The sequence below is a fragment of the Microchirus variegatus genome, assembly GCF_963457635.1.
Source record: "Microchirus variegatus genome assembly, chromosome: 10".
Lineage (NCBI taxonomy): Eukaryota > Metazoa > Chordata > Actinopteri > Pleuronectiformes > Soleidae > Microchirus > Microchirus variegatus.
Window position 1 is genome coordinate 16,180,591 of NC_139811.1, and position 16,730 is coordinate 16,197,320.

At 41.3% G+C, this 16,730-nt stretch overlaps 2 protein-coding genes across 2 annotated transcripts; both read right to left on the reverse strand.

Annotated features, from left to right (window-relative positions):
- Positions 1–321: 321 nt before the first annotated feature.
- Positions 322–3,122, reverse strand: myadml2 (myeloid associated differentiation marker like 2). The gene has a single exon (XM_083896118.1). It carries the CDS (start codon positions 2,287–2,289, stop codon positions 1,378–1,380), a length of 912 nt encoding a protein of 303 aa, XP_083752244.1. The 5' UTR covers positions 2,290–3,122; the 3' UTR covers positions 322–1,377.
- Positions 3,123–6,208: 3,086 nt separating this feature from the next.
- Positions 6,209–10,877, reverse strand: notum1a (notum, palmitoleoyl-protein carboxylesterase a; the record flags this gene model as incomplete). The annotated part of the gene is made up of 11 exons (XM_083896026.1): positions 6,209–6,512; positions 6,637–6,684; positions 6,765–6,912; positions 7,105–7,202; positions 7,335–7,526; positions 7,643–7,745; positions 7,836–7,894; positions 7,981–8,041; positions 8,364–8,459; positions 8,556–8,608; positions 10,549–10,877. The coding sequence occupies 11 exons, from the start codon at positions 10,875–10,877 to the stop codon at positions 6,209–6,211; spliced, it is 1,491 nt and encodes a 496-aa protein (XP_083752152.1).
- Between the last annotated feature and the right edge of the window lie 5,853 nt (positions 10,878–16,730).

Below are 16,730 nucleotides of genomic sequence, written 5' to 3' on the forward strand. Positions count from 1 at the left end.
AATATTATTTTCTTTCAAACAACATGATTTTATTGTTTACTGTTTTAAGGTAATGTCCCCAAAATTATAATAAATAAATACCTGAATGTTAATTCCATTCAGGTAAACATAACTAACACAGAACTGCAGTTTAAGGAGTCTTTGTGATATGTGTATATCTTTCACGATATGTTGTGATAATGATTCATGCTAGTTTACTATTTATTGTATCACAGTAAAGAAAAAAAACACACAATTCAATATTTCTTTATTAAACCTGGAACCAAGCAGAAACTTGACAAAAGCAAAAAAAAATTATAAACTTACATTGCATGATTATACTGTATTTATGCCACATAATGAAATTCTTACTTCTCACAATGTTGCTCCTTAAAATCTTCAGTTTCAGACACCTTTTTAACATTCAGTGGATAACAGAAACATATGATGTATGATGAATATAGCATAAAATGGCTATTAAATCAGAATCTACAATCAGTGCACAGTAGTGTTATAGTCAAGAACACGCTGATGGACAAGTCTATAAAAGGCCAATATTTCACATAATGGCCTAACTGCTATCTTGCAAGCATGTTACCATGGTAACATAAATGTTTTATTAGTTGAATTTTGTATGTATTATCCGTCTGCAAAGTACCAGACCTGCTCTAGGATTGACAAGGTAGACTATTTGATCTGTAACTGTGTATTTGCATTAATGAAGCCTTCTGTACCATGTTTGGTTTCCTCTGTGTGTTTTCCTGTAGATGTAGTTCAGACAATTTTATACCGCCACTGACAGGCAAACACACTCCTTCTCCTTGTTAATCAACTGATGGTCTTATCCTAAATCCTCTATGTCTGAGACTAAAAATGTGTCCAGAACCAAGACTGAGACCTTCAAAAAGCCCACAACACAATTGCATACTGTAGACATAATATATTAACATCTCTGAGATGTGTTTTTATGATTTAAATAGTTTAAATTCAATACAATACAATAAATGTTTCATCTTTCTGACTGAGGGGGTTCACAACACTGTTCTTATATACAGTTTTTTCATTCTTTCCCACAGTTCCATCTTGTTTGAGATCTCCAGCGGAAGTCAGAGACGTGGGATGCATTCGATGTTGAGATGGACATATTTCCCAGAATCTTCACGTTCTTTCTGGTACGTCACTATAAAGCTATGCAGCATATATGGTATTTTGAGTAATACTGTCATTTGGCAGCTAGCACAGAGGCTCAATACTAGAAAAAGAATGACTGGTGACAATAAAAACTGTTACACATACATAGCTCCATTAAATCATGGATTCAGTGGATTGAGTCCATTGAGGCCTTACTGTCAAGGAATAGTCTCAGTGGCTAAAATGTCTTCAGGGGGTTTTATGTTTTTAGACAGCAGAACTGGAGACAAAGCGTATCCTCTGAGAGTAAACCAGATCTATAAAATATAGGATTAGGTTGACACAGGTGAACACTGCCACCACCAGCTTGCTGTCCCAGGAACACGCTCCACGCGGGCAGTCCTCTGGACGACTAGTGGCACCATATTTCCTGTCAAAACTGAAGATGGGCCAGATCAGTGCAGTGCTGAGGTAGAGGATCACAGCGAAGAACGTGTAGACGACTACGAATCGGTCGAAGGGAAAACGGAGGGACGAGGTCCTTCCAGAAACTGTCAGTATGACCACGATCACAGTCACAGTGAAGCACAGGCTGTACACCACTACACAATACTGCGGAGCAACGTAGTTGGTGTACTCACTGTCATTGGCGAGAGCCCCAAAAATAATGCAGGCCACAAAACCCTGGACCACCTTGAGTAGACCAGACACCGTGGCCATGTAACCCACCACAGCTCCTGGTTTGGCTCGCGTTAAAAACACCTCAACTCCGTACGGGAAACAGCAGACACTGGAGCAGACGGTGACAACGATGCGGTAGATTTGGACCTCGCAGCTTTCATCCGGGCACTCGGTCTGCAGGAAGTAAACAGGGTAGACCACAGAGGCAGTGATGTACATGAGAGTTGCCAGCATGGCAAAGGCCACGGTGAAGTTATCCCAGGAAATGGGCATGCAAGCGTGGAGCCGCGTGATGTCCAACGTGAACACGACCAGTGTCACAGCAAAGCAGAAGCACCACACGAACATGCAGAAGGTCCCGTAGTTGTCGCTGTAGCCTGCATTGTGGGACACAAGGGCCATTATGGTGCAGCCAAGCAGCATCTGGCACATTCGAGCTATGCCCAGAGGTGACAACACAGCGTCTTTGTTGAGGTAGTGTCCTCCATGAGCATCCATGATGTGTCTTCTCCCCCCAGAAGCAACTCTCAGCGGCCTGTTCTGTGTCTCCTTGCGGCCTACTCTCTACTCTTCTCTCCCGACACAGTCCTCACCCTTTCCTTGGTTGCCTTTTATAGATGGACCGTAATTATAAATGTCTGTAATTCTTCCCTGACCGTGCTTTGTAATTACAGAACTGTGTTTAAGTTACAATTATACACTGTTTTATTGAAGTTGGTACAATAGTTTGTTATAGTAAGGCACATTCAGTTAGATCTCTCTAATGGAAGATCCATATGATCAGCAGGTTGTTGTTGTTGTGTGTTAAGTAAATGCCACAACTTGGCTGTACAAGCCTATGGACTGTGCATGTAGAAATTATTTTATATAAATCCTATAACACTAGTATTTGTCTTTTTTTTAAATAGTGTTTTTATGTGTAAGGATATGATCCTGGTCTTACTGAAAGCTGTGGTGTATGTCCTCAGAAGTCTTTGTTTTCCAAAATTGCTTGCTCTCTTCAATCAAGTTGTCCAGTGTGTCACAAGTTGGTGAAGTAAAATGCTTATCCAATAAGTTTTCCTTTGTAAGATACATGCAGGGATCAGTCTTCCAACAATAGCCCCCTCTGCCAAACAGGTGGAGTATCTTGTTGTGTTGTCAGTCAAATCCCATTACTCCGTGAATCGGTCCTCGTAATTTCTTCACTGACGGCTTGTCTTAACTGTGTGAAAATTCAGTCAAACTGTCGGCTCTCGTCTCTTGCGCTTTGCCTCACGGTTTCTGTCTCCTTTTTACCTCTTGGATTTGGTCTCCCACCCTTTCTCACCCACGTAAACACAGACCGTCTCCCTCCTGTGTGTCCCGTGTGCTCTCGTCGGACTGCAAAGGGATAGCTGGTAAAATGAAAGTTTGTGCCCAGCCCAGGGTTACAGGCCGCACCAGGTCTATAAATAGGGGGTCTATATTCCACAGAGGGGTGGGAGGCTACATGTGGCAGGCAGTATAAGATTCGTATTTCAAGGGTGCACCCGGAGTGGCTGAGTCAAAGCTCTCTCAGTGAGAAACTGGCATTTATGCACAGTGTAATGATAGGGCAGGAGGCTAAGTCTCCCATTAGAGACAGAAATTACATACAGGTCCAGGGGGATGATTATACACAAGTGATGACAGATTTGAACTATGCACGTGAGATGGAAGTGGAAATGGATTAGCACTTACTATAAATACTGGAACCTGTGATATTAGTATATGCTGTGATTCTTTGATTTACAGAGTGCAAGGTGATTCTTTCCAAACAAAACAGAAACTAAAATAGTGTTGTTGAAGTTGAAGCTGTGTCAAACAGTAGTGCACTGTGTCACTACACAAAATGTTTAAGCGCCATGTGGATAGATGGATGGATGGATTTGTTTATGTTTAATACATAATTCAGTTTTGTAAATAATAACCTACCGTATTTTGAAGAAATACAAGTACAAGTAATTGAGAAATAGATTCTTAATAGAGATGTCCAAAGACTTGAGTATTTGCCGATATTGTTCTGATCCAGTCATTTTAGACGATGAACTCTGAAGCTGTTAAAAACACATTTGTGCTGATTTTCAAAGATACAACTGTGTAACAAATATTGTTCTCCCAAAAAGAAGAAATAAACAGCACAAACATGACTCTGCTAAAATGCTTTTGCTGATTTTTATTTACATTTTTTACAGTCTGTGCGTCGTGAAACATACGATATATATATATATATATATATATATATATATATATATATATATATATATATATATATATATAAGAATTTTGGATTGTATCAAATTCTACATTTTTATCTGATCCAGTGATTTTGACCAGTCGATTGACCGAGACTGATTCCCATCGCTAATTCTTAATAATACCGTTACTTGAATTAGGCTGCCAATTCATTAACCTGGTAACAAACATATTCTTAAAGGGGTTCTCAGCCAGTTTTACCTATCAGTCTATTTACGTGCCATAAAGGTTGTGATTGTGTAGCATATTGCACCAAATATTAGGTGTTCATATCTATTGTCATGTCAAAATTGATAAACTGTGATTGGGGACCACAGGGAGCTATATTCCTAACATAGTATCAGGATTTAAACTGATGTGATAATAACAGTATTATGAATCATCAGATCAATAATAACAAGACAGCAGTATTTACCTTGGGGTATATGTAATGTGATTTTTCTTTCAGGTTTCGATACAAAGACATGCAATCAACACAAAGAGAAAAAAAAACCAGCAATGTATTTACAATTTACAAAGAATCACTTCTCTGTGAAAATAGCACTTATAAATATGATTTACATAACAAAATAAATATGTAAATTACCAATGTAGCTTGAGTTTTTTTTTCTGTTAAAAATATGTTACAGAATAAAATTTGTAATACCTTTCCTTCTCTGGTCTGATGCGAAATAGAGGTCCTTTAAAAAAACATCATTTATAAAGACATCATTACATACAACATTGTCATTATATTAAAAAGTGATCTCTATGATGAAATATAATAAGGGAGTTGCAATAGTGAACACTCGAAAGAACCTATACAAATACTCAAAAAATATACAATACACAATATTTGTCTCCCTTTATATGTTTGTTGCATTGATCTGAGGAATCGAGTGAGGTGACCTAACGTGAATGTGTCGCCTTTGAAAGGGTCTGAACAGTCTTCTTGTGATGACGCGGCCTCTGAGACAGAGGTATAGAGTTGATGTGATGGCACTGTGTTGTATGTATAGCTACTGATAGACCTTAAAAAGTGTTTGTCCACTTTAGCACCTTAATCAGTTTCAGAACACCAACTGAGCCAGACCATCATGGCATCTTCACGGCTGTCGAGTGTTTGCCACTTTGAAGCCAACACTGTTAAAAAATAACAGTTACGTCTGCAGTGACCTTTTTTGTTATCTGATGATAATCGATAATAATAATCAAACAATAATACGAGGACTGTCATTGTATTTCTTTTTTTAGTTACTTTCATTAGAAAATAACAGCAATTCATGCAGCCTAACTAGAGTGTGTTAAGTTGATTAAATTGTTATTAGAACCTGACCAATGAATTAACTGGCTGATAAAAATCTATCTAGCCCTTTGTAGACATACTTTCTTGTAATTTAAGTTATATCTATTTAGCTCAATTTGTAGTGTAATAAACTTTATGGTCAAACTGATCATTTTGATCTCAGGGATCACTGTCATTTTTTTAAAATGTACAGTATGTATTGGCCAATATATTGATATCAACATTTTTTTTAAGTCAGCATCAACCATCAATACTTCTGGCCTGGCTCTCAGGGTTATTAGTAATCGGTCTTTGTAACATTTTTTGTCATTGTTTTTTCGAGGTAAATATGAAATTTTCTTCCTGATCCAGTGCTTTTCTCAACTAACCTGTTGAACCTGATGTCTGAGATATTTGGTTTTAAGAATCATCTATAAAACTGGACAAAATTTATACCCTTATATACTCTATAGTGACTATACGGAAGGCTGAAAATAACATATATATAGATATATATATTAAAAAAAAACATAACATCAATGAGCATCCTTAAAACTGGATTACATTCATGATATTTTTTTTCTTTTACAAAGCAAAAGATAATTTAAATGGTGAGTAGCAGAGAGTCGTGCCTTGTCATGGAGGCGTGTTGGCCCCTGTACTTGTTGTCAGTACAAGGAGGAAAAGGATTGTGGGACATGATGTAAGTAAGCCCCTATGGTTGACTGAGGTTTGGGCTAAAGTAAACAGGAGGTCAGAGGACAATAGATCAAAGGTAGAATGGGTTGTGAGGGCTGGATGATATTTGGAGGTATTGGCATGGGAGACTGGCCAGAGAGACCAGATGGCCCTGCACGGGGGCTTAGCTTGGAGATACTTTTGTTTGTGCGTGTCTCTTTAGCTGCCACTGCTGAGCATGCCCAGTAGCTTGCTGGGGTCCATGCCCTGCTGCTGAGCCATCTTCTGCACATCAAAACCCATGTGCATGAGGAACTGAATCACGTTCATCTCTTGTCCCGTGAACTGGTCTCGGATGGTCGGGCAGGTGGGGTTGCAGTGCGGCCATGGGCAGCTGTCAATTAAATGTATGGGGCAGCCCTTGGGCGGGGCTTTGTTGTTCCTGTTGTCATGGAGACTCCGGTCCCAGCAGTGCAGTGCTCGGGGTAAGGAGGTGCCCTTAACCTGCACATCAGTCCAGTAACTAGAACAGAACACATGGGGGCAGTGTCAGCTCACATGTAGAACAGCCTTGGTGCAGAGTTCTGAATCCCGCTGTCAATTAAGCACCAGTAAGGGATGTAAAGGGAAAATGATATCATACTCACTTTCTGGTGATAACCTCATGAGACAGGCATGCTGGAGCAAACATAGCCCTGGAGACATAACAAAAATCACTGTCAATCCATGCAATTATTCTCATAAAGAATGAGAGAATGCTTGGACAAAAACTTACGGGACATCTTTGAGTGTGTTTCTCAGCTCTATGCCCAGATTTTGTATATAGCGCCATTGGCCCTCCTGCACAGGTTGGCCTGTCAACTGGATGTTGTCCACCGTCAGCTGGGCCTCATCAAAGAGCCACTGGACCACAAACACCGGGCCTACACATAGTGTAAAAGATATAGAGATTATAAGACTACATTAGGAGCCCATTGTATATAAATACATACATATGCACAATAGGCATGTGCATTATCTGGCATTACATGCAGATCATCCACCGTGGCAACCCCTAGAGAGGGAGAAGCCAAAAGAAAAAAAATATATATCGACATGCTTGATACGTGACTTACTCTTTATTGATGGGAATACTCTGTATCCAAAGAAGCAGTTCCACTCTTCTCCTGGATGAGTCTGTCTGCACCTTTCTGGCACCACTCCACCCCAGTACCTGACAAAGCAGGTCCAATTAAATGCAAGTTGGACATTAGTGTGTGCTACACACCTCATCACATGCAGCTCAAATAGTCCCATTACTCATAATATTGTCTGATATTAAGAGGATTCTAATTGTTCCTCTTACTTGATGCCTCTCTTGATGGTTTCAGTGGGGGCACAGCTGACCGTGTCCACACAGTCCGTGCAGTGGTACTGCTTGTTGTCCAAGAACCAGCCAGAGTCAGACAGACCTCGCACTTGTATCCCAGTGTGCCCTAGTCCCTCCAAGAGCTCTGCCACGTGGTCTACGTTGAGCAGGACCCCAGTGCCGCCGGCACTGCACACAGAAGTATGACATTATCACACTGATTATACCTATGCCTACCTATACAGGAATAAAAATGTGGATTTTGAATATCAAATTACAAAGAAAGTCTTCACACATGAACACACCTGCTTCCTGCTAAGAGTAGCACCTTAGCGTTGTCCAGACCTTTGTTCAGCAGGTCCTTAACAACCTCCTGAATGATCAGTGAACCCATAAAGGCATAGCCACCTACAAATAAGACAAAGAAAGCAGCACTGTAAGTCGCTACTACAGACAGAAACAGTAAATCATGCTTTTTGTCAGTCAGTCGTTTCTTACTTTGCTCCGTTTTGGCTTTTGCACCACTCCACACGTCGCTGGAGCAGTATGGGATGAACCTGCACAGATGACACTGAGTTAAAATCTCTGTTGTTTATGATGACATGTTGAGGATCGTTAGCAACGCAAACACGAATGAGCTTACACCATGTTGGCGTTCCACCAGTGAGGGTTTTCCTCCGGCAGTGGAGACAGGATTCCCGTGCCTGCAGAGACAGATCAACATGTATCATTAGCCATCCTGGGCTGGCACTCCCAAGCACATCCTCTTCCTCTTCATCATCATTACCACATGGATTACAGTTATTACACCTCAATGAAAGAGGGAGGCATCTCTGTTCCTTTAGCTGTGGGCGCCAGGTAACCCTACACTGGGTGTCAGTGTCAATAACACTGCAAATTTGTCTGATCCCTTTAATTTGAGACATTGCTTGTTTGTATTTGGATGGTGGGTGTCAGATTTACTGCAGGTGATAATTGTGCACAGTGGTCTTGAAAAGTGAACCATTCGACGTTTGTGAGGCTGACCTGTTTTTGTTTGGGGCCACTTGGATGAACTCATCAACCTCCTCATGGTTTCATATCGGCTGTCACAGTTCTCCTTGTTGAAGCAGTACCAGCCACCTGGAAACAGCCACATGAATAAAACACTTTTTTTTAATGCATCACGCTAAACTCTGGGATTAAATAAAATCGGGAAAAATGTGCTTAAATACTGACCTTCTAAGAATATCAACCAGCGTCTGCTGCCACGGGATTCTTTCAGGTAGTACCTACAAGACAGCAAACAATATAAAATCAACACATTGTAGCAGTTGTGTCAGGCATAAATTCCTCAATGTTTATTTTACGCTGCCATGCATACAATCATAACTAGGCAACAGACAGATTCCACACGTCTGATGTGCTGTGCGGAAAAGTAATACTCTCTCTCAGTTTCCACCGTCTGTGATGGAATCCAAGCATGAAACCAAAACACCCATGACATCATTGTTTTCATCTAAACAAGGATATGTCCTGTTGTTGCATCGCTATCTCAGAAAGGTGACAGAAAAAAATAAATAAAATGGAATGCCACCAAGATGACCGCAGAGATGAGAGAACAATGACGTTGTTTGTATGTTCATCACTTAGGAAACTGGTCTTGGCCAGGAGATAAAAATCCTATCCTGTCTGTACTGCAGATGCTGGTTGATGCTGTTCGTCATGTTTAATGTTGCAACAGTTGGTAATGCACCATCATAATCTCTCTACTTTGAACTCATCATTCCTCGGGATTGTCATCACACTGGGTATAGATAAAATCATGGCTGCTGGCCATAGCGATGAGACGATGAATTAAACAGTGTAACTTAATTTGGCTTGCGTAGATATCAAAACATTCCCACTGCCTGTTGTGCCAAAGATTAAGTCTTAAAATGCACCGTAGGCTAGATAAGTATAAATTAAATTGAGACTAATTTGTAATATAAGCATCACCTGCTTTTCAATGGATTCAATACCAGGAGAAAAAATATAAGAAGCATTTCTGTTCTGTTAAGTGATCCACCACAGAATCAGGTTTTTAAATTTATACCAACAGTGACTAAACTCAAGAGAAAAAAACAGACTTGGCAGATGCGTTAAGTCGTTTTCTGAGACACTGAATCACATATTGGCTACTGTTCATGTCTTATACTATTAATGGGAGCCAAAGTCAGTGATGTAGGCTGCGGACTGGTGTGTGTGTGTGTGTGTGTGTGTGTGTGCACTGTACATCTACTACACAACAAAGTGAAGGCAGGTTTGGCAAGTTAAACAAGCATGAACCCACTCCTGATAACAAGTGTAACTACGGGAGATTAATCACACAGTTGAACCTTCCCATTAAGTGAATGTCTTTTTTTTTTTTTTACATTGCATCCTTGATTGTCTGTAACTGTGACAACTGTAACTGATGGATTAGTGTTTCGGCAGCCTCACATCAAAGCCTCCTGTGGCAATGCAATTTAAATACTGCCCCTCAACCGTGGCACAAAACTTAACTGTTAAGATGCAGGATAATATATTGACAGTTTGAGACACATAAGAGTGTTTTTTTTACATCAGGAAACATGAAACATATCAGTGTTTCTATAGGACTCAGCAATGTTTATGTATCATACTATACTTTCTGGTGTTAATATGCTTTTAAAGTGGTTTATCAGATATAGGATCGAAGCAGAGGTAGAGAGATGGGCTGGAGTCTGTAAACTGAGATCTAAGATGTGAAATTAAGATCTCACATTTTAACTTTTTCTTGTAGAGAAAATACTGCATTTTAATTTGAAGTAAATTAAATGAAACAATCACCATGTGGCTAACCGCAAATTTCCAAATTTTACGCGTCACTGACGCAAAACAGCTGCCCCTCTTGTCCACACTGGAAGTTGTTATTTTTTATTTTTTAAATTTATTTATACATGAATGAGTTTAATAAAATTGAAATGTAAAAATTTAAGAATTGGTTTATAGAGACAAGCTGTGCTGTCCTTAGGTCAGATACATGTGCGTTTATTTCGGGTAGCAGGATGTCCAGCGGGACGACGTGCGCCCTGCTGACGGACTTCGCAAACTAAAGAACCCCTGTGGCTTCAGGGTGCGCTCACTGCTGCACAGCTGCCGCTGATCCAGTCACATGGAAATCACGATCTATTACACTGTAGTGTGTCTCTCGGTTTTTATTTGTACGTACCCTGCAGGACTTCCGTCGTTGCAGGTGACTGACGTATTCTCCAAAAAGTTCAGCTTCATGTCGTAGTCAAGCTTCTGCGCCGAGCACGGGTACAGGGACTGCGCCAGGTTCTTCACTTGCGTCATGAAGTTATCCATGTTCTCCTCCACGGCGGTGAAATCCAGAGGGAAGCTCTCCGTGGTGTCACCCCGGTCGGCCCGGTATGTGGGAGGAGGTGGTGCGCGTCGTGGTTGCGGGTTGCGGCCACCCCGGAACCTCCGTGCGCAAAGCGCTCCGGACTGCATCAGCACCACCAGCAGCACTGATGAAACCATTCTGATCGCTGTCATCTTATCCCTGGGTTAGACGCACGTCCTCCAAATGCAACGTCGTTGAAAGGAAACAAGGTTTATTTAAAGAAAAAAAAATAGAGCTGGGAAAGAAACAACTATTACGCACGGCTTAAAAGACGCATTAAACACTTGTCATCCGTTCCCCAAAACGCATGGATTTAATGTCACCTCAAATTACAAGTCCTCCAAGATTTATCACAGTCATCTGCGGAATTCGCTGGATATGTTTCTCTCTGATAGAAGTCAAGTACTGCTGGACCAAGCGCGCAAGCTTGAACGACAACACTCGTGCCATGCTCTTGTATTTTATTCAAACTTTCCCCCCTTGTGTGTCCGTCCAGCCAATCGCAGGAGTGGGGCAGGACTCGGGGCATGATCAAGCGTGGCAGACTACCCCCTTTTTAATTTAGAGGGGGAAAAAATGCCCATGAGTTGGTTCTTTTGATCCGCGATGTTTCATTTGATGTGGTGGCTTTTATTGGCCTTGAAATGCCTATTTCCCATTCCGCCACAAATTTATGAAGTGAGAATACGCATCTTGTTACACACTAGCCACAAAATCAAGTGGGAACAAAAAACAAAACGTAATCAACACCCCAAGAACAATACCAAGGGGAAAATAGCCTTAACAGAGTTACTAAAATAAGATAAATATATCAGTATTAAGGAAAATGTGTATTATTATTATATTTCACGTTATTTAAAAAAAAAAAAAATAATAATAATAATAAAAAAAAATACATGCCATAGTTTGAAAATCTGAGTTAATCGTATTTTCTAAAGAAAAAGGGACTTGGACACTTGTCTTTTTTTCTTCTTTTTTAAATCCAGACAGGCTTCCAAAGATCAAAGCAACCATCAGTCTTTCTCCCCCCCTTGTTCCGCCTCCTCCCTCCCACTTCAGTCTCTCCCAAACTTTCCTGGTCTACTGTATATTTTAAGTCAAGCAGAGCATCCTGATGGGAAGCCAGCTTTTTAACACAGGAATGCCTCGTTATGCTTGAGGTAGGCTTTCCTTCGAACAACCAACCCCTCATTTGAAGTACACATTTAAGTTGCAGTGTGGCCCAGGCAGCAAAAGTGATCAAGGTTCGCACTCGATGGTGCTGTTTTGATAAAGACTTGCCTCACGCTGAGCTACTTATGGCCATGACAAAAAGTGACTCGTTCTAAAGAGATGGATATTGCAAAACATGTTTACAGTCAAAAACACAGGTTTAAAATACACATATTATGTTTATTTCTATTCCAGAGTATTTTTGTGGCTAAGTCCCCTGTTTGAGGAGGTTAGGGAGATTTCATTTCATGTCTATAATAGCACAGATGTGAACCAAAGCTTATTGATTTATGCTATATCAGCTTTGTGGTCAAGAGAACTGCCAAGCCATGGTGTTAAAGCACTGACGTGAGCTCAATAGATGACCCGTAGATCAATTTCAGTCAAACATCTGACTGTCATGGAAATGTAATACTGACAAAACAGGCTTCTTTCATTTGATTTTATCCCCACAAAACAAACTACTGTCTGAATCAGGGACTATAATGCATACTGTGGTAAACTGGTTAAATGGCCTAGTTGAAACCTACCCAGAAGATGTGTACGACTGTGACTTAAAATACACAAGGTTCATAAGGTTCTTTCTAAGGCATATTATTGTAGGAAAAAGTGTGATAATTTTAAATCATTCATATAAAATCAATTATGGCATAAATGTGCATCAACTGCTCCGTGTCCTCAGAAAAACAAACAACTCTCACTTACTGTAGCCTCTGTGGTCAATCAGGATGTTGAAGTGTTTCCGAGCCAGGTGAGATGGATATGAAGTCACCAGCAGGACTGATGGTATTCATTGAGAACTTCAAACAGATGCTTGTATAGATTAAAACATGTGGTAGGGCCCAGAAGGAGAGGCTCTGTCACAGATCGAGTCTAGTCACTTTGACCCATACCTCTCTGTTTTTATCACACGTCATCCACAAAAATGTAACCCTTAAATCGCTCACAGATGGATACTGGCCTCTGACACAGAGATGGCCCAGTGGTTGTTCAAAACATCCTCTGACCTGAGTTACTGAGAAGTGTGAGCACTTCTGAGGCATCTCAACATGTTGATTCAGAGAGGACGTGAAGGATACTGTGTTGAAGTGACCTAACCGTAGTAAGCTGGAGACAGAGATAGAGACATTGCTAAGCTTTGCTACTGTTGTCACAGAGTGCTTTATATTCTCTCCCGTGCACCTCGTTTGAACTCCGGCTAAGCCTTTCTGGCTTTCACTGGTAATTCTCCCTGTTTTTCTTTGCCTCCCGTCATCTGTGCATATCATAGTCACACACTGAACTATGCGCATCCTAATGGATTAATCCTAGATTTAGGTCATTTGAAAATGACCCAGCTGTTCTGGTGGCAGTCCCTCAGAAGTGCCCCCATAGCCCCCACCCCAACCCCAGGCCTCCTGTGAAAGTCAAAGCCTGTCTTTCATCTGCGATCAGTTGCATGTGCCCTCACAGATCCACAGGTTTTACTGCTTAAGTCTGGGCTGGCAGCATCGATCATGTGACCGTTGCCTGCCTGGCGTTTAGACACATCATAGCTCTGCGAGCACTCGCTGTCTGCGCCGCCTGCCAGTTCTGCTCACACATCCCCATTGTCCGTCTCTCCATGCCTGTTAGTTTTGATTTGCACATGCTGTTGTCGAAGGATCCATCCGCGATCATCAAATCCTGCTAGTTGGAACTGTTAGGTCAGGTTACATCAAAGAGATCAGGAGGGATCAGCCTCTTGAAAGGGACAGGCTCTGGCTCACATCATCAGAAACAGGTGGAGGTCCTCACTAGAAGAACAAAGGGGAGATACCCATCTATAAAACTGATATTATAGAGAACATTTTCCTTAAAGTCCTTTAAATTGTCACCCTCTTCTACAGAGTACAGCACCAGCATTAACATTTGATATCAGATTAGATTAGGGATTGTGGGACTCAACTATAGCACTAAATCCCATGAAGGTTGCAACACCAAAGCCTGACACTTAGTGGTATTAACTTACAAAGTGTTTAAGTGTGGAAATCTGGTAAAAGCCTGGGTGAAAGGGGAACTGGAAATGTATGAGAGCGACTCAGGTGTTACAAATTAGTGGAAAACGTGTTGAAACCTTGAGCCATTTTGTGTATATTGTAGTAATGCCTTTTAATTTCTCCTGTGGCCAATTTTTTTTAAGAGACTGGCCACAAAGAGGAGTCACTATTCTAAAAAAGAAAACTAATCGATAAATCTTAAATGCCAAATTTTCCAACAATATTGTCAATCAACTGTTTGAGACGACCTCCCCCATGGAAATGTTTTTGAGCTTTAGCTTCCGTTTTGCGTCACCTACAGGCAAACCTCCAGGAGCAGGTCCCCTTAATTTCATGTTGAAGCTATTGTTTAAAATCCAAAACAAACATGTTCAGAGGTTCCTGGGTGTTAACACGTGGTGGCATTCCTTTCATGTACCCACACCACATGTCCTTGATATAACCCAGGGAAGTGGTAAACAACCTTGATCCTGACTTAAGAGTCAAGAGGTACCATCTAAGATGTGGATGTAAATGGGGAGAAAGAGAGAGTAAGGGAGGCAGGAGACATCTGTCGAGCAGGCTCTTATTTCGTAAGAGCAGGCCGTCTATTGTTTGCAGATGATGCCCCGTCTGATAAAAATGGACTCTTTCAAGATAGGACAGCTTGCATTAGGCAAGGCAAGTTTATTTGTATAGCACATTTCAACAACAAGGTAATTCAAAGTGCTTTACATAAAACATTAAAAAGCATAGAAAAGAGACCTTTCTAAAATCAGATATAACATCAAAGTAAAAACTAAAAACAAGCAGGTAAAATTTAAAGATTAAGATTAAAAAAATAAAACAGATACAAATAAAATAAAAAGATTAAAAAATGATAGAATCAAGAGTATCAAAGGAATAGAGGTTACAGTGCAGTATTGGAAATTACTGAAATGCAGCCGCAAACAGAAAAGTCTTCACTCTTGATTTAAAAGAGGTGAGAGTTTCAGCAGACCTACAGTTTTCTGGGAGTTTTTTCCAGATATGTGGTGGATAGAAATTGAACGCTGCCGCTCCATGTTTAGTTCTGACTCTGGGTACACAGAGCAGACCTGTCCCAGATGATCTGAGAGATCTGGATGGTTCATAGCTAAGCAGAAGATCAGAGATGTATTTTGGCCCTAAACCATTCAACGCTTTGTAGACCAACAATAGTATTTTGAAGTCAATTCTTTGATACACAGGAAGCCAGTGTAAAGACTTCATAACTGGACTGATATGATCTAATTTTTTGGTCTTAGTGAGGACTCTAGCAGCTGCATTCTGAATTAACCGCAGCTGTCTGATGGACTTTTTGGGGAGACCTGTAAGGACACTCTTACAGTAGTCCAGCCTGCTGAAGATGAATGCATGGACAAGTTTTTCCAAATCCTGCTCAAGTCCTTTAATCCTTGATATATTCTTCAGGTTGAAGTAGGCTGACTTTGTCACTGTTTTAATGTGACGTTGAAGTTGAAGTTTAGGTCCATGACAACGCCTAAGTTTCTGGCTTGGTTTGTGGTTTTTAGCATGACCATTTGAAGCTGGGTACTAACTTTTAATCGTTCCTCTATGGCTGAGGAATGGATGCTAAGTTTGATAAATTAGCAGAATGATTTAAATTCTTCTTGTTTAGCCTTTTTCGTTTACTTATCAAGACCGGAATTGAGCAAACTGCCAGCTTGGGCCGCCCCGACTTATCCTGGAAAAAGTCATGAGTACAATCTGTCCTGTAGCCTGAGCACAGCACATATCGAACAAAGCGTGCTGTATTTTGTACACAAGTCACTGAATGTGCTAAACTGTTATCAGGCTGTGGAGACAGAGGATGATTCTGTTGTAATTGTAGAGGTGGGGGTGGTGCAGGTCGAGCCTTTGCAGTTTTGCCAGAAATGGACTCAGAGCCAGTGGTGGGAGAGGGGGCAGTGGGGCATTTAAGGTTAGGTACCTGGGGTTAGGGCGGGGTGTGAATTTGGTTCCTGCAGTGACCAGTGCTTTCCTTTTTTCAGTGAACAAGAGAGGGGAAGAGGGGGAAAGGGTTGGGGTAGCGCTTTTCAGACAGGGGTTGAGGCTCTCTTTCAGGAGATTTTGCTTTGCCGTCTGCATGTTTTGCTTGATCCTGTCTCGTGTCCTTGGTGGATGGAACAGATGGGTGACGCAGGAGATAAAATAGGTTTGACATAAAAAGTTGTATTCCGAACCTGTTAAGGCAGAGTCCATCTGTTTTGAAAAGGTGTCTGCGACCCCCTAAAAAAGTTGAAGTTGTCAATGAAGGTAACTGAACGGATGGCGCATGCTGTCGAAAGCCACGTGTTGAGACTTAAAAGTCTTGAGAATTTCTGCGCTCCTTTTCCAACGGGCGGCAGAGGCCCACTGATGGACACTTCAATGTTCAGACAGCTGACTGTGTTTAGGGATCTCTCGTGGCACCGAGGGGCAACCAAATAGTTCAGCCCACAGGTCACCTGTTAGTTGTTGATCTTTCATCATCTGAGTGATTGTCGCAAAATAGCTGCCATTGCCTGTAAACAGCGCTGTCACACCATTCACACTAAGCAAGATGGATGTTTGTGTCGGTCAGGACGATGGGGGCACATGCATGTTAATGCGTAATGTGTGTGTAGGAATGTGCTGGTTTACAGGAGGATGAATGAGAGGAACCTAGCTGTGTTGGAGTTTTACATCCATACCAACTTCCTGAATCACCCTTTGCAGTGCCCTCTCAGTGCCAGGTAGCAACTGAGGAGGGAGCGTAGACCTATTACCATTCGG